Source organism: Oryx dammah, unplaced genomic scaffold (genome assembly GCF_014754425.2).
Source record: "Oryx dammah isolate SB20612 unplaced genomic scaffold, SCBI_Odam_1.1 HiC_scaffold_1, whole genome shotgun sequence".
Lineage (NCBI taxonomy): Eukaryota > Metazoa > Chordata > Mammalia > Artiodactyla > Bovidae > Oryx > Oryx dammah.
Window position 1 is genome coordinate 58,373,801 of NW_024070185.1, and position 17,330 is coordinate 58,391,130.

The 17,330-nt window shown below is 49.9% G+C and overlaps 2 protein-coding genes across 3 annotated transcripts; both read right to left on the reverse strand.

Annotated features, from left to right (window-relative positions):
* Positions 1-535: 535 nt before the first annotated feature.
* Positions 536-8,267, reverse strand: PIGO (phosphatidylinositol glycan anchor biosynthesis class O). The gene is made up of 11 exons (XM_040260154.1): positions 8,222-8,267; positions 6,678-7,189; positions 5,961-6,104; positions 5,650-5,773; positions 5,183-5,342; positions 4,661-4,840; positions 2,888-4,412; positions 2,143-2,346; positions 1,718-1,932; positions 1,043-1,113; positions 536-886 (listed from the first exon to the last, which is right to left on the reverse strand). The coding sequence occupies exons 2-11, from the start codon at positions 7,186-7,188 to the stop codon at positions 625-627; spliced, it is 3,396 nt and encodes a 1,131-aa protein (XP_040116088.1). The 5' UTR covers position 7,189; positions 8,222-8,267; the 3' UTR covers positions 536-624.
* Positions 8,268-13,298: 5,031 nt separating this feature from the next.
* Positions 13,299-16,483, reverse strand: STOML2 (stomatin like 2). Of its 2 annotated transcripts, XM_040260661.1 has the most exons (10): positions 16,325-16,483; positions 15,948-16,085; positions 15,380-15,479; positions 15,204-15,262; positions 15,020-15,121; positions 14,743-14,877; positions 14,449-14,593; positions 14,249-14,328; positions 13,892-14,020; positions 13,299-13,577 (listed from the first exon to the last, which is right to left on the reverse strand). In XM_040260661.1, exons 1-10 carry the CDS (start codon positions 16,367-16,369, stop codon positions 13,440-13,442), a joined length of 1,071 nt encoding a protein of 356 aa, XP_040116595.1. In that variant the 5' UTR covers positions 16,370-16,483; the 3' UTR covers positions 13,299-13,439. The 2 variants fall into 2 exon arrangements, with proteins under 2 accessions (XP_040116595.1, XP_040116522.1); XM_040260588.1 differs by having other exon boundaries at positions 15,380-16,085; positions 16,325-16,371.
* Positions 16,484-17,330: the final 847 nt, after the last annotated feature.

The following is a 17,330-nucleotide window of genomic DNA, read 5'->3' on the forward strand; positions in this document are numbered from 1 at the left end:
CCCTCAAACTTCAAACCCCAGTCCTGACCCTTCTTAGAAACTGCTTCCCACTTTTTTGGTGGACATTTCCATGAGGATTTCATGCCAGCACTTCAATACAACATAGAGGGGCACTGGAGACATCTGAGGATCTTCAGATTCATATGGTTTTGGCCCCAAGTCAGGAATAATTAATGGGACAAGGTGCATTAGATGGACAAGTAGGTCTGATACAGGGAGGCCTCCACAGGAGAGAAGGGCAGAGTGTTTTGAAGGGAGAGTACACATCGAGGAGGAGACACAGCACTACTGGGGCTTTAAACAGTGAAAGTCGGTGCCCCACCTGCAGCAAAGCGAAATGGCAGGTGGAATAACAGTAGTGATTTGCAAAGAGTTGGGAGAAGTGAATTCAGACAACTCTAACCACTTCTCAAAGGGTCTTAGATGCAGCCAGGTCTGCATAAGACAGCTGATCCTATCTGTGCCTGGATAAGGGAGACAGAACTTCCTCATATCCCTTACAGGACAGTCAGGGCTTCCCCACACCTCAGACACATATATTTACATTATTATTTTATTTCACTTTGGAGACAGCCCCTCAGTTGCTCAGATGTATCCAATGCAGGAGTTAGGAATTAGGCTCTACTATGATCTTGAATTATAAAATAATGAAGTCCCAGATGCCAGTAGGTCCTGGCTGCATGGTGGTAAGAGGTGTGGCTGAGCCTTTCTTGCAGATGATCCAGCACCCATATAGACCAGGCTAGACTGTTCTCCAGCTTTCTGCTGGATCAGAACTAACTGCCTGAACCAGGAGCTCACAGCACCATCTACTCGCATCACCAAAGCTATGCCTAGACAAAGTCCCACGCTGCTCACAATGAAGCCCATGGCCTCAAAAATGAACCTGCAAAGAAAGGTAGAGAATCTCAAAGGACACAAACAGTAGATCTAGAGTCTTTTCCCCACTGAGGCAAAACTTGTCCATTCTCGATGTTCACTGTTTAATCTAAGGTCCACCCTCCCCACAGCAACATTTCTCAGTGGCATGAAATCCACTTACTTGGGGGCAAACACCTTCCAGACCAAGAGATGCCTGCGGAGGATGGAGGCTGCCAAGACACAGGCCAGAATCTGAAGGAAGAGAGGAGGAGTCAAATTACTGGGAAGGGGAGGAGGAAGTGGGTCAAGTAGACAGTTGCTGTAGACCCCTGTGAAGAATGGAAGGGGAAGGAAAGCAGTACCTGTCAGTGGAAAGAACTCTGGGCTAAGAGTTAGGAAACCTAATTCTTTTCTTGGCCCTACTATGACTGGCAGTGTGACCGTGGACAAGCACTATTCATCTGTGTCTCTTAACACTCAAGCTCGGCTTCTCAGGGTGGAGGGAATGTCAGAGTCACACACTCTGCCTCTGAAGGAAAGGAAGATTAATTATTACAGCTTGGGAAAGAATCCTGACCATTACCTAAGCTTTTCTAGTCTGTCCAATGGAGTAATCCCCAAATGCAACCATCAAGTCCAGATCTAGCCTGTAGAGAGGAAACAATCCAAGACTAGGATGGAGACCCAGGTTAAAGTCTCAGTATTGCCATTTGAGGTCACTGGCCTTTGGGCAATCACTTCACTTATCTAAGCCTCAATCAAGGCTCTTTCCTAGGGTTTTGGCAAAGTGTGAAAGACGGTGATGTCCACGCATGTGAAAAGATCACTAACTCCATGAACTGTCCCTTACACCCACCTGAATACCAAGGACAAAGAGGTACTTGAGGCCCAGCTGCAGCAGTGCTGCACTGAAGTGGTGAGGTGCATCCCGGAGCCGCATCTCCATCCGTGGGTCCTGCTCCTCCTCAGGCCTGACTCTGGCCTCAGCTTCATTTCCTGGGGGCTGCCGCCTCTTCCGGGATCCTTGATTCTCACACAGAAAGGGCCAGAGCAAGAGCAACGGGCAACCTACTGCCTCAGAGAAAGGCAGGGCTAGAATCAAGGGAAGACCCATGGACCAAGTCACCCTGTCCCCCAAGTACTCTAGCTGGCTCAGCCTCCAATCAGCACAGGCCAAGGGGTGCCAAAGATCTAACAAAATGATTTTTCCCTACTCAAATGCAGGGGCTTCCTTTCCTTCCACAAAGCCACAGTGGAAGCAAGGGAGGAATGAGGAGGTACCTGCAAAGAGAATATGGGAGGCAAAGGTGTTGGCTCCCACCAGGAAAGCAGACAGCCAGGTAAAGTCACGACTCTCTGAGACTCCCACGAAGGCTGCATGCCACTGGATAGCTGAAAAGACAGGCTGGTGGCCAGTGGTATAGAAGGTCTGTGTGGCCATGAGGGCCCAAGCAAAGACTGCATGCCACGGCACAGTAAAAGGACCTGGGGGAACAGATATGCCTCTTTACAGTCATGTCCCACTCCCACTCCCAGCCCACTGCCCCGAGATCACACACAACTACCACCTCAGTGCTAAGTCTCCTACATACACACATCCCCAACACCCCAACCTTCTAATAATCAACACTCTGTTATTCTAATTCCCTCCCTGGCTCAAAGCCTCACTGCTCTAATCTGTGGTCAACTTCTTTCTCTCATATACACACAGTTCACTATCTCTTATCACTGGAAAATCAGGAAATGTACTCATGAGGATGCAGCATTTCCATAAAAACTGAGTCTTAGAGTACTATGTATCTATCTCCTCCATGAATTCTGCTGGCCCTGAAAGTCAATTTAAGGGGTCAGTTAGCTTGGCCACAGCAGATGAGAGAGAGGACATAAGGAAGACCCTCTTGACTGGGGGATGTGAGACCCTGTATCAAGGTGAAGATCCTGAGGAGCAACACCTCCCTAAAGATAAGGGGGCCGAACTTACATCCCTACTGTCCGTGGATGAATCAGGGCTGAGACATGTATTTACCAGGGGTGGTGATGGGTATCCCGGCAGCAAGCAGATGCAGGAGAAGGAAGCTCTGCAGAAACAGAAGCAGGAACACAAGGCTAATGCGCTCTGCATGCAATAGCAGAAGTGGGAAGGCCAAGAGGGTGAGGGCCGTGACCACAGCAGCTGAGTAGACGCTCCCCAACTGATAGGCAGCCACCGTCAGCAGACCCTGAGGTTTGGTTCTCTCTAGCCGGCCCCGGAACTCCTCTTGTATGTGTCGGTAGATTTGAGGAACCATATAATCCAGGTCAGCCTGAGAAGTGGGGGGACCTGAGAAGGGAGTGAGGACAGTCCTGGTCCTTGGAGCACCTGTTGTGGCCTTCACCAGCACTGTCACAGGCCTCCAGAGCAGCAGCATGAGCCCTGAAGCGGCCAACCCTGCCACAGCCCGAGGCAACATAACTGACGCCCCAGAGACCAGGGCCCGGAGACGTGGGGGTGCTTCATCTGCCCCTGATGCCAATGCCCAGTAGGCAGCAGTGCCCAGTCCCATTAGGGGCAGCCCCCAGCGAACAAAGAGCACAGGGGGCTCAGGGCTCTTGAGATTACCATAGCAGTGAAGCCACAGCCGCACAGAGGCTAACAGGGCCACCAGAGCCCCGACACAGGCTCCATACCACAAATTCTTGGCTCGACCATCCACTGTGGATCGCAAGGGACTCAGCAAGGGAGAGGAGCTGCAAACAGGTGTCTCTTCATGGCAGCGATAAAAAAGTCCAGCTAGCCTTATACATAAAAGCAACCCAACTCCAAGTCCCATGGCATGCATGGCACTGTATTGTGGGGGACCTGTTGGAGTCAAAAAGCCAAGGCGAGGTATTGAGAGTAGCTTAGGTGGCAGCAGCTTGCCCTCCCAGTGAAGTCGAGCAACCAGGAGCAAGATGAGTGAGATCAAAAGGAAGGGGGCAACCCTGGCCTCGGTTATAATATAGCTATCGGAGAAGAAACCAGCAAAGCGAATGAGCAGGAGTAACAGGACTGGCCCGGGCATGGGAAGGAGAGATGCCAGGGGCCTTTTTGATCCCCAGCTCACCCAAGCTTTCCACAGAAAAGGCAGGAGTGAGCCCACTGCAGCCATGACCCCTAGAACCACGGAATCCAGCTTCAGCCCAGTAGATGCCAGGAGTCCAGCACACACCACGGCCCCACTCAGACCCGAGGCCATGGGTTTTAGGAGAGGGCCAAAACAGAAGGCTGGGGATGATGCCCACTGGGATACCAGTAGGCAAAGAAAGCAGGTAGCAGTCAGAAGAGCAGCACCCCCTGCCATGCGGAGCAGAGAAAAACGAGCCCAAGACTCGATGCACATGGCCCGAACTCCCCGCAGGAACTGCTGCAGCTCAGGAATCACAGTCTGGAGTGCTGCCTCAGCCCCCTGGGGGCTCTGCAGAAGTCGCTGGTAGTCAGCAGAAGCCTTGGAGAAGAGCTTCTGCAATCGATGCAGCTCCTGAACTTGAAGGTCCTGAGCAGTAGCTGAGTAGGTGTGAAGAAATCGGGACACCTGGCAAAAAAGATCAGAGGCCAAGGGGAGAAGCTCAGAGACATAAATTGGGACACGGGCAAAGATAGGTACTACCAAAGAGGGTACCTGGAAATCAAGATCCCAAAATCTTTCTAGGACAGAGGGAGAGGGAGGACATGGCTATGGAATGTGTGATTAAGACTGAACAAGGGATAATCAAGTGGGTCATTATGCTTCTCCCATGCCCAACCTAACTCTGTCACCTGGAAGCCCAGCCCATTACTTACCTGCTGGGCATTGAGATGCAGAGCGGAGGCTTGGGCGAGAGCGGAGGAGCGAGGCTGGGAGTCTTCAATCTCTGAGAACACCTCAGCTATCACCTCCCCGATGTTTCCAAATGGGATGGGCAGGCCCAGCAGCAGAGCCAGCGTAGGCACAAGGCTGATTTGAGGAATTATCTCTGGCTCCTAGAGAACAGGGACAGGGGTCAATGGCTTCACCACAGAGGTGAGGTCTGGGGACTTCCTGGTGCAGTGGTTAAGACGCTGTGATTCTACTGCAGGGAGAAAAGGTTTGGTCCTTGGTCACTACACTAGGGTCCCTCACGCCATGCAGAGCAGCCGAAAAGAAAAGAGAGGTCAGATCAGTGTTTGGAGTGGATGACATAGGGGACTTAGGCAGGAAGCAAGAGTGGAGGATGCCCAAGGTCATGAATTTGGGGGATTAAAATGGAGGGATCCACAAGAATGCTATGATCATGATGTAAGTTGAATAGTAGGAAACCACACAAAGCGCATCTCAGGACTTACCTCTGTAGGAGCACTGGGGAAGAGAGCTCTGGGACTATACAGAAAAAGCGCAGCTGAGGTTTCCAGCTCACTCTCTCCTCCATGGTTCCCACTGATGGTCATCCCATGGTCGCCAGTCACCACAAGCAGTGTGTCGTTCTTCAGACGCTTCACGAGTCCCCTGGGGGAATCAAGACATGTGTTGGGAGGTAGGGAGAAATACTTTTTTCAGGGGCCCATTAACCCCCAGCCATAACTTCCATTAGTGGGGCCTAGACATCTGGCAAAAAGTCACCTCTTTAGTACCAACCCTACTGCCCAAAACCACACCCTGAGTTACTCAAAATGGATGAGATCCCTCGTGTCAGAGAAAGGCCTAAAGACAGAATTCAACCAAGAAAGGGACCCCAAATAAGGATTTTTTTCTTTTGGGACCACATATCATCTCAGACACAAACCCACTCCCCCAGCCAAAACCCCACACTCACTGGATCATTTTATCCATTTGGGTAAGTTTCCTAGCCATTTCAGGATGGTAAGGGTCATGCTTGTGGCCACAGTGATCCACACCCAGGAAGTGAGTAATCAGCACATCCCATTTGTCGCTGTCCACTGTGAAGGAGAGAACCTAAGCACATGGGATTAAGGCTCACTCTTCAACCCCAGCCAGGCTCTGATGTTCCTATGTCCAAGGACACAGGCCCAGGCCACTGCATCCATGGTAGGTTCAGAGTCTGTAACCGACACAGCCCTCCCACCGCCCAGTCTTGGTCAGGCCTGCCTCAGACCCTGTGCTCACTGGTTGGGTAGAGGTGTTTCATGATGCCATTGTCCACTGTCTCTAGGTCTCTGACATTGAAGGATGGGAAGAATAAAGCTTGGGAGAAAACTCCAGGGAAAAGATCATTCCATGTTTCATCTCCCATGAAGACCACACGTTTTCCTGCAGGGACACAGGAGTCAGGGGAGGAGGAAGAGGAGAGGCCTTTTAAAGATCTATCAGAATTCCCAGCCGTGCACTCTAAGGCACAGCAGTTCATTAAACAACTCTTTATCCTTCGAGGCCTACCATTTTCTACCAGGAAGCTTTCCCTAACAATACTCCACTCAGATCTCTTACTACTTGTTCCTATAAAAGGCTCTGCTAGTCCTCAGACCCTGGCTCTATCTTGGCTGCTCTGTTTTTCCTGGGTGCATCTTGCTTTTTCCCAGTCAATGAGTGGACAGGGCCTGGATTCTCTTTCTCCTCCACACTTTGTGAGGATACCAGACCCACAACTCTTCATCTCTCCCACGCCCCTTGACCAAGAGCTGCCCAAAAGTAAAATCAATACCCCGTACAGATTAGAAACTCCGTGACACAGCCTGCACCTGTGCTCCCTGCAAGCAGGGCTGTGGTCTCTTTCTCCTCCCTGTACTAGCTAGTCAAGCATGCAGCTGGGCACCCAAAGTTCTGATTCTCTGACTTCTAAAGAAATTTGCCAAGTTTTACTCCTGGCCACCAAAGAAGACTAACCTGTACTGGAAAGCTGCTTAATGAGATTGTCTTCCACTATGGCGCTGCTGGCAAAATTACTGCCAGCATCAACAAAGGTAGGCAGTGAGCCAGTGGTTAAGGCCTTGAGGCGCTGCATGGTGGTGGTCGGGGGGTCAGCCTTGGCTTGGTAGAGCCTGGCATGGTGAGGCTGACTTTCCAGGAGCCTCTGCAAGAAGCCCATTTTACCCAGGAAAGGCAGGGAGACAGGATGCTCCCCAGAAACAGGTGAGCGCTGGGGCTGGGCAAAGTCAAATCGCAGAGCATCTATCACTACCAACACGAGCCGAGAGAATCGGGAAGCCATCCAGCAGGCCCCCGGTTCCCCTCGGCCCCCCCATGGCAGGGCTCCAGGGCCTGGGGGCTCTTGACAGCTGCTATGGTTGGTGAGCTCCCAACGGGTGAGCAGGAAGCCACTGGTGAAGAGAGCAATGCCGGCGTAGAAGAGGAAGCTCACCCAGGCCAGGAAAAGCAGCACTGAGATCTTCTGCATCCTGGTAGTGGCAGGAGAGGGAATTCATAACTGTGAGGCAAAGAACCAGTAGATATTCTAGTCTCTCAGTACAAAGCCCTGTTAGAATCACTTCCTCTTGGAAGCTCTCCAGAAGATAAACAGTCCCATAACCAACCCAATGTAGTGTTCCTCTCCATCAGTTATATGAGAGTTTCTGAAAGTGAGGTGTGCAGACTACCGGCATCAACCTGGAGTGGGTGTTTTAAAAATGCTGACTTTCAGACTTCCTTGATGGTCCAGTGCTTAAGAATCCACGTGTCAACACAGGGGACACGGGTGGGATCCCTGGTCGGGGGAGATTCCACATACCCGTGCACCACAACTCCTGAGCCTGAATCTAGAGCCCAGCGCTCCCTAACAAGGGAAGCCACCACAATGAGACCAGGCACTGCAAGGAAGGGCAGCCCCCACTCACTCCGAGGAGAGAAAGCCCACGCAAAGCAAGGAAGACCCAGGGCAGCCCAAAGTAAAAATAAATTAAAAAAAAACGTCACCCGGGATCCCCGGAATCAGGATCTCTGAGGGTGGAGCATAAGAAACTTTGTATATGTACTTCAGGAGATCCTAATGATGGAAAACACAATCCAGGGGGAAACTTATTCCAAGTGGTAGACTGCTTTCCGACAGCCCGCTTCTCCTCTCTGCTCGCCAATTTCAACACCCCTGGGGTGGCCAAGGCTCACAGCCACAGGGGAATCCAGGCCAGGCTGACGGCGCCGCCTGCCGGGGACTTAGGAGTCGTGTTCCGCTTCCGGATACCCAGGATAACCAGACGAGAAGCGCGACCTCCCCGGCTCAGCAGGGCAGAGGCGCGAGGTCTTAAGGCGGTTGGGCCTCGCTGGGACCCAGACGTCCAGATGGCTTTGCCTCCTCCGATGGCTGTCCGGCCTCCGGCTGGAAACCTTGACGGGGTACTGGGCCCGCCAGACTGCGAGCTCTGTGACTGGAGTAGAAGGGTCCCTAATTTCTGGGAAAAGCAAGAGTAAGGGAGTTTAAGGAGCCCCTGCCTCACCTCGAATGGCGGCCGGAAGTGCAGAGACGGCGCCTGCCGCCCGGCACCACAGAGGTGCATGCGACGGATAGAGCGACCCGCAGGGGTCTTCGTCGCCATCTGCTGGCGCCTCCGAGGAAGTTCGGCAAGGAACGCAGGGCTAGCCTGAGGAGTTTAATGGGAGATTAGTAATTTCGTCTTCTTGCCTGGAAAATCCCATGGATGGAGGAGCCTGGTGGGCTACAGTCCATGGGGTCGCTAAGAGTTGGACACGACTGAGCGACTTCACTTTCACTTTTCACTTTCATGCATTGGAAAAGGAAATGGCAACCCACTCCAGTGTTCTTAGCTAGAGAATCCCAGGGATGGGGGAGCCCGGTGGGCTGCCATCTACGGGGTCGCACAGAATCGGACACGACTGAAGCGACTTAGCAGTAGGGGCAGCATAGTAATTTAGAATCGGGAGCAAGGCATTAAGCTAGAAGAGTTGAGGGAACCACTGTCCATTCTTGGTTAAGACTAAGATCTAGGCTTCTGAAGCCAAACAGCTTGAATCCTAGCTCTGCCACTGATTGTCATTATTGGACATTATCTCATCTGTAAAATAGGGATAATATTTATTTCCCCTTTTTTCCCAAGCTGACTCCAAATGATAGCTTTTATTATTCATCCTTCCCAAGTTTTTCACTGAATCTTACAACTCAGTCAGTAATAAAAAGACAATCAATTCAAAATTGAGCAAAGGATCTGAATAGACATTTCTCCAAAGAAGATACATGAATGACCAATTAACACATTAGAAGATGCTCAATATTATTAGCCATCAGCAAAATGTTGGAGATATCACTTCAAACCCAGGAGGATAGCTATAACAAGTATTGGTATGGGTGTGAAGAAAGTTCAGTTCAGTTCATTTCAGCCGCTCAGTTGTGTCCAACTCTTTGCAGCCCCATGAACCGCAGCATGCCAGGCCTCCCTGTCCATCACCAACTCCTGGAGTTTACCCAAACTCATGTCCATTGAGTCGAGATGCCATCTAACCATCTCATCTTCTGTTGTCCCCTTCACCTCCTGCCTTCAATCTTTGCCAGCATCAGGGTCTTTTCAAATGAGTCAGCTCTTCGCATCAGGTGGCCAAAATATTTGAGTTTCAGCTTCAACCTCAGTCCTTCCAATGAACACCCAGTACTGATTTCCTTTAGGATGGACTGGTTGGGTCTCCTTGCAGTCCAAGGGACTCTCAGGAGTCTTCTCCAACACCACAGTTCAAAAGCATCAATTCTTCGGTGCTCAGCTTTCTTTATAGTCCAACTCTTACATCCATACGATTACTGGAAAAACCATAGCCTTGGCTAGACGGATCTTTGTTGGCAAAGTGATGTCTTTGCTTTTTAATATGCTGTCTAGGTTGGTCATAACTTTCCTTCTAAGGAGTAAGCATCTTTTAATTTCATAGCTGCAGTCACCATCTGCTGTGATTTTGGAGCCCAAAAAAATAAAATCAGCCACTGTTCTCACTGTTTCCCCATCTATTTGTCATGAAGTGATGGGACCAGATGCCATGATTTTAGTTTTCTGAATGTTGAGCTTTAAGCCAAGTTTTTCACTCTCCACTTTCACTTTCATCAAGAGGCTCTTTAGTCCTTCTTCACTTTCTGCCATAACGGTGGTGTCATCTGCATATCTGAGGTTATTGATATTTCTCCTGGCAATCTGGATTCCAGCTTGTGCTTCTTCCAGCCCAGCGTTTCTCATGATGTACACTGCATATAAGTTAAATAAGCAGGGTAACAATATACAGCCTTGACGTACTCCTTTTCCTACTTGGAACCAGTCTGTTGTTCCATGTCCAGTTCTAACTGTTGCTTCCTGACCTGCATACAGGTTTCTCAAGAGGCAGGTCAGGGGGTCTGGTATTCCCATCTCTTTCAGAATTTTCCACAGTTTATTGTGATCCACACAGTCAAAGTCTTTGGCATAGTCAATAAAGCAGAAATAGATGTTTTTCTGGAACTCTCTTGCTTTTTCCATGATCCAGTGAATGTTGGCAGTTTGATCTCTGGTTCCTCTGCCTTTTCCAAAACCAGCTTGAACATCTGGAAGTTCATGGTTCACGTATTGCTGAAGCCTGGCTTGGAGAATTTTGAGCATTACTTTACTAGCATGTGAGATGAGTGCAATTGTGCGGTAGGTTGAGCATTCTTTGTCATTGCCTTTCTTTGGGATTGGAATGCAAACTGACCTTTTCCAGTCCTGTGGCCACTGCTGAGTTTTCCAAATCTGCTGACATATTGAATGCAGCACTTTCACAGCATCATCTTTTAGGATTTGAAGTAATTCAAGTGGAATTCTATCACCTCCACTAGCTTTGTTCATAGTGATACTTCCTAAGGCCCACTTGACCACATTCCAGGATGTCTGGTTCTAAGTTAGTGATCACACCATCGTGATTATCTGGGTCGTGAAGATCTTTTTTGTACAGTTCTTCTGTGTTTTCTTGCCATTATCTTCTGCTTCTGTTAGGTCCCTACCATTTCTGTCCTTTATTGAGCCCATCTTTGCACGAAATGTTCCCTTGGTATCTCTAATTTTCTTGAAGAGATCTCTAGTCTTTCCTATTCTATTATTTTTCTGTATTTCTTTGCCTTGATTGCTGAGGAAGGCTTTCTCTCTCATTGCTATTCTTTGGAACTCTGCATTCAAATGGGTATATCTTTTCTTTTCTCCTTTACTTTTCGCTTCTCTTCTTTTCACAGCTATTTGTTAAGGCCTCCTCAGACAGTCATTTTGCTTTTTTGCATTTCTTTTTCTTGGGGATGGTCTTGTTCCCTATCTCCTGTACAATGTCACGAACCTCCGTCCATGTTCACCAGGCACTCTATAAGATCTAGTCTCTTAAATCTATTTCTCACTTCCAACTGTATAACCATAAGGGATTTGATTTAGGTCATACCTGAATGGTCCAACTGCTGTTGGAATTGTAAAATGGTACATCAGCTTTTGAAAAGTTTGGCAGTTCTTCAGAAGGTTAAACAGAGTTACCATATAACCCAGCAATTCCACTTGTAGGTATATACCCAAGGGAAGTGAAAAACATGTGGCCACACAAAAACTTGCACATGAAGGTTCACAGCAGCCTTATCCTAATAGCCAAAAGGTGAAAACATCCCAAATGGCCTTCACTGATGAATGGATGAACAAAATATGTTTTATCTATATAACAGAATAGTTTGCCAATTAAAAAGAGATAAAGTATTACAAGTGGCTACATGCTGCTACATGAATGTACCTTAAAAACATGCTAAGTAGGAAAAAAATCGATCACAAAATAGCACATATTTTTCCATTTATAAGAATACATAAAGCTACAGACACAGAAAGTAAGTTAGTGGTTGTCTAGGGCCCAGGGGAGAGAGGAATGACTGCTGATGGGCACCGGGTTTTGTGGCAGGGTGGGGATGGGAGAGCAGTGATGAAAATGTTCTAGATTGTGACAGTTGCACGACATGTGAACATATTACACATTATTGAATTCACACTTGAAGCAGGTGAATTGCAGTGTATGTGAATTATCTCAGAAAAACTACCATTTAAAACAAAACAGAAAACCTCTCCAGTGGTTTCTCATCTGAGTTGAGCCCAAATGATTTTAGTGGCCCTAGCAATCAGCATACCCTCTCCCCTCATCTGATTCATCTAGCTGCCCTTTATTTCCCGAACTCTGTCCCATCCACTGTAGCTCCTAGCTCTCCCCAATAAGGCAGCCACTCTCTGCCTTAGGTGTGTCTGCAATCTCCTGTTAGCTTTACTCCCAGGTAGCCAAGTGTGTCTTCCCCTCATCTCCATATCTAAGCTTCAATGCACCATCAGTGAGGCTTCCTGCAACACGCTACTTAATGTTATAGCCCCATCAATTTCCCCATCTCCCTTCCTTTAATTTCCTCTGTAGCACAACTAATCAGCATCTTATTAACAATTTGTCCCTTCCAAATAGAATGTAAGTTCATTGAGAGTAGGAAATTTTATTACTGTATCCTCTGTTCCTGGCATATAGTTGGGATTCAATAAGCAGTTATTAAATGGATAAATAAATTCTAATTCAGAAATATGTTGAAATATCCCTCTGCCTTCATCCCCAAAGCCCCTTATCTCTGTTCACCCTCTAGGACCACTGAGGCAGCCCTCTTACTGTCCTTCCAGCCTCTCATCTCTTTTTCAGATCCTCTGACCACATAGCAGCAGGGCAACTCTATCTAAAACACTGATTACCTTAATCGTCTTAAAATTCTTCATGGGAAGGGGAAAAAACCCTTCACGCCCCTGCATCAGCCTCCCCTTGATAAAGTCCAAACTTTCAGGACCCTATCTCCCTGAGATTTGGCCTTTGCCACACAGTCACATCCCCTAACACCCCACCCTTCAGCCACCACAAGAAACAACTCTGAATGTTCTAATTTCTCTGGAGCCATGGGTCTTTGCATATCTTAGTCCCAAACCATCATCTAATAAATCCATCAGTTTTTCCAGCCTGAGCCCAGTGGCAGGGTTAGTAACCTTGCTGCCCACAGTGACATGCTCCTCCCCGCAGGATCCCTCAGCCAGAACTTTCCTCCACCTCGGCACACATCACTTTGTACCTCAGTCTGCTTCCTGTGAAAACGGGGATGACTGGGTTTGGGTTCTTTTGTAACCTATGTCTAACATTGAGCCTGGCAGATGGTAGACATGATTCAGTGTTTTTGAATGAACAAAATGAGTGTCCTCAGTCCCTGAGGACCCGATGAGCATTCGGCATCTACCAGGGCAGTCCTCTTTCCCTTTAATAAAACCCCAACACTTGCTCAAATTCACAGCCCCACACTTAGCAAGAGGGGGGCACTACTCTCCCCGGCTGGCAGTTTGGTAGACATATGGCTTAATCCATCCACTATATCCCACAGCTTCTCCTGAAGACAGGCAGGATGACTGATACGAGGTTCATTCTTATTCATGGAGGAATCGGTTCCCAAGACCTGACAGGACTAGAGGCTGGCATAAGTCATCCAAGGAAAACACTGGTGACTTTCCCAACTTCATTCCCCAAGCAAAGAGAACAGTATCAGTTTGCCATTGGCCAGTTTATTACATGATTAAAGTTCAAATAAAAAAATAATAACCAAAATCTTGGCAGGGAGGCTAGAGCCAGAGTCTGCCAGCACTGCTTCCTTGTCCCCCACCTCCCTGCCCAAGCCCAGCTCCGTTAACTCATCTTGACTCGATCAAGTTCCTCATCGAGACTCGCATCTGTGCTCCGGACATCTCTGCTGCTCCTGCTGGAGACTGAGTCCTGGGCTTCTGGTACCGGGGCTTTGGTGAGGGCCCCGTACACACCCATGGCCTGAGGGGAGGGACAGAGAGACAGCCATCAGGACACATGGCAGGAGGCATAGCCCAACACACCAATGGCTCAAAGGAAGAAGGGTGAGCTGGGGCCAGTAAACTTGTTTTTCCTTTCTCTCTCTTAAGCCTCAGTCTTAAGTTTTGGAGTCTGTTCTAGGAATGTTACACACTCCCAGCACAGGGTCACCCTCAAAATGCTAATACAGGTATGTTCAAGAAAAAGGATGTCTCAAGGGGTTTCCTTCCATCAGGGATGAGCGGAGTGCCTCATTCAGGGGACGAAGAGAGGTGTAGGTCTCAGGGCACTCTAACCTGAGCCACCATACTGGTGACGTCGCCGGGGTTGGAGGGCAGCAGGATGGTGTTGGAGTCCTTGGCCAGTTTAGAGAATGCGCTGACGTACTGCTCAGCCACAGTCAGTGAAGCTGCTGCATCTCCGTTCTGTGGCCACATGGAGGAGAAAAATCAGAGATCACAGACTTGGAGAGGAAGGAAGGAAGGAAGTGGAGAGAAATCAGGTTCCAAGAAAGGGGACACGCAAATCATAATACAAGAGATCACGGAATGTGGCTCAATGGAACCAACAAGGCAGGAATTTCCCCCAGGGTAGAAGAGAGAACCCCTTCTACTGCCAAATCCCGTCCCTACTCCCACCCAGGGGCCTCTCACATGTTGTGTCAGAGCTGCAGCCAGGATGCGAATAGCTTCAGCTTTAGCCTTGGCCTTGGCCAGAACTGCACTGGCCTCTCCTGAAAGAAAAAAAGAGACAGAACTTGATCTATGAGGTCAGGGTACCCCAAAGCTTCTGTCCTTTCCAACCTTCAAAGACCCACACTCTGTTCATCCCTCAGCCTCTACCCTCTGCTGACCTGCTGCCTGATTTATTTGTTCAGCCTTTTCTGCCTCAGAGGCCAGGATCTGTGCCTGCTTCTTTCCCTCTGCCACGTTGATGGCTGACTCTCGAGTCCCCTCAGACTCTAGAACTGTGGCCCGTTTCCGCCGCTCTGCCTCCACCTAGACGCCCCAAGCAACGAGAAACCAGAGTAAAAGAAAGACCTGACACTGATCGGCAGTTGGACCCTTTTCAGCAGGGAAGAGCGTCCAGGTTTCCCATGCAACTGGAGCCTCCTGAAGTACTCTTCCCCACTCCCCCCGTTCTCCACCTGCATCTGCATGGACTCCTTCACCCGGGGCGGTACATGGATATCCTTGATCTCATAACGGAGGCAGCGGATGCCCCAGCAGTCGGCAGCCTGGTTGATGGCATCCACGATGCTAGCATTGAGGGACTCCCGCTCCTGGAGGATGAGAGGTGGAAGCTCCATGGCCTCAACTCACCTATCAAGAGGCTAGATGAAGAAGGTTCCGAGACTGATCCCAGAAAGGACTGAATGCCAGGTATGAGTCTTCAAACCCTAACTCTGGCTCAGATCCCCTTACCCGGAAGACTTTGTCCAGAGAGAGTTTGCCGAGCTCTGATCTCATGGTTGTCTGAGCTAGCTGGGTGACAGCATACTCAGGGTCTTCCACACCATAGCTTGCCTGAAAGGGGCATGGAGACTGTAAGTGGCTTGGGGCAGGATTTTAGGAAGGAGAGCAACTCAGGGGCTGCAAAGGTAGATACCTTGTAGGGGTCCATGATGCGCAGGTAAAGGACTCCATCGATTTGCAGAGTTACATTGTCTGTAGGTACGGAAGCAGGAGAGAAAGAAGGTCAGGCCCCGGGGTTCCAATGAGCTCTTTCTCCTGCCACCATGGCCTAACGGCCTCAGAGAACCCGTGTCACCCCGCACCCCTCACCAAGTGTCACAGCAGACTGCTCAGGCACGTTGATGACAATTTCCTTGAGACTCTGCACATATCGGATCCGGTCTAACACAGGGATGAGGATATTCAAGCCCTGGGAAGAGGAGTCACAGGTCTTCAGAAGGACATGGGACTGTGGGGTTGGAATCCAAGCTAGGCCTGGAGTGGGTAGGCAATCAATATAGATTCTGCTCAGAAAACATAAGACTTGGGATGACAATGATAGATAGGAAGGTAAGGGTAGGAATGTCAGGCTGGATCTCTGAATGCAAGGGAAAATCAAGGGAACAGGAGCCAGCCGAATAGCCTTCTCCATGCAGACAGGTGGAATTGAGAGGATGAACAGAAGAGATTCCCAACATGGGGCCTGCGGGATGCTAGGGCAATAGGAAAAGGCGGTAAGATGGGTATGACGGTCAACAGTCTGGGCCCTGCCTGGTTTGGTCTAGGGTGTCAGAACCCAAAGGCGAAGGCAGACCCCACCAAGGTCTCACCCCATCCCCCCAAGTCGTGAGGGAATTGGGATTCAGGCTGGCCCGTGGTGGGCAGAAGAGGTTCTCACAGGCTCCAGGATCCGGTGGAATCGGCCCATTCGCTCCACCACCCAGGCCTCCTGCTGTGGCACAAACAGGACCACGGTGTTTCGGGGCAATCCAGACGAGGCGCGGCGCGGAGCGCGGGCAGAAGCCTGGAAGGAGCCCTGAAGGGAAGAAGAGGATTTGCAGAGGCCCAGCCAGCCAGGTACCCCGCCCCTCTCGGCGCCCGTCCGGGAGTTAAGTCCCTAAACCACGACCCTAAAGGGTTCTCGGAGAGGGACTCATGTGAGTACCATAACCTCCGACCTCAGTTCTCTCCCCAAACTTAGAATCTGGCTCATTCCCAGTTGAAGACCCAGGTGGTCTCTGGCCTAATCCTTAGAGAAGGATGCCTCGCACTCACCTTCAGCAAAAGGGCCCCAGTCCCCCGCGCCGCGCGCGCCAGCATTTCCCACGGCCACAGGGACCTCCGGAACCAACGAGACGCGTAGCAGAGCGGTCGCTCTAGATGTCCGGACCTGAGCCTTTCCGCCCGTATTTCCACTCCCCCGGATGTACTTCCGGTCTTCCTCTTTCCCCTCCCCTTCCCATACTCAGCCAATCAGCGTTACTTGGCAGAAGCGTGAGTCAAGTTGCTCCCGGTGAGATCCAGATCTTTCAGAGAGCGCCCAAGGCCGAAGGTTCTTGTTATGTCTGAACAAGCGCAAGCTTCCCAACACAGTGACCAACTGGAGGCTATTTTCCACTTGTAGGTGGCCCAGAAAAGCCTCCCAGAGTTCTTTACCCCCACTGGAGACTCAGTTTACCCTTCTGAGCGTATAATCGCCCCATCTGTCACCATAGCGACCAGGCAACTGGCGCTGTCTCAGAGCCAAGGTTGCCATAGTGACATTCTCTGGTAGTCCTGCTGTGTTGTACCCAGCCCTCCCACTGGGGACTGACCCCATTCCCGTTGCCATGGTGATTGGGCCTAACATTGCCCAGTGATTGGACTGAGATTTCTCCCTCCCATCTTTTCCCAAGGCACCATAGCTTTTTCTACCTCTACCCCGTCAGGGTCCATTAGGCCAGGTTCCTTTACACACATAGTCCAGCACACAGCCCCAACATTCAGCGTTCACCCTGCACACATCTCTGATGCTTTGGCACATAGGACTTGCATAGTCATCCTCATTTTACATATCAGAGTGCTGAAACTCAGAGGAGCTAAAATCATCAGTAGAGCCTGTATAAGAATCCAGATCAACATTCGAAGTTAAACTTTTATGGCAGAACCTTCCCCATCATGCCACCCCATTATGTGAAAAGAGCTAGACCAGACCCTAAGAATCATGGGGGTCTCCCCTAGACCTCCTGGCCTTACACCTTTTCCCTGGGAAAGGGCAGAGTCCCAGGTCCAGTTAGGTCCT

What these genes read in the sequence shown, in the direction of transcription:
- PIGO (XM_040260154.1), bottom strand. Translation starts at nt 7,188, where the DNA reads ATGCAGAAGATCTCAGTGCTGCTTTTCCTGGCCTGGGTGAGCTTCCTC. An exon ending in CAAATGGATAAAATGATCCA is followed by an intron (nt 5,343 to 5,649) that starts GTGAGTGTGGGG and finishes TGATTCCCCCAG; the next exon opens with GGGACTCGTGAAGCGTCTGA. An exon ending in TCCCCAGTGCTCCTACAGAG is followed by an intron (nt 4,841 to 5,182) that starts GTAAGTCCTGAG and finishes CCTGTTCTCTAG; the next exon opens with GAGCCAGAGATAATTCCTCA.
- STOML2 (XM_040260588.1), bottom strand. Translation starts at nt 15,701, where the DNA reads ATGGAGAAGGCTATTCGGCTGGCTCCTGTTCCCTTGATTTTCCCTTGC. An exon ending in GCAGTCTGCTGTGACACTTG is followed by an intron (nt 15,263 to 15,379) that starts GTGAGGGGTGCG and finishes CCGTACCTACAG; the next exon opens with ACAATGTAACTCTGCAAATC. An exon ending in TCACCAGTATGGTGGCTCAG is followed by an intron (nt 13,578 to 13,891) that starts GTTAGAGTGCCC and finishes CCCTCCCCTCAG; the next exon opens with GCCATGGGTGTGTACGGGGC.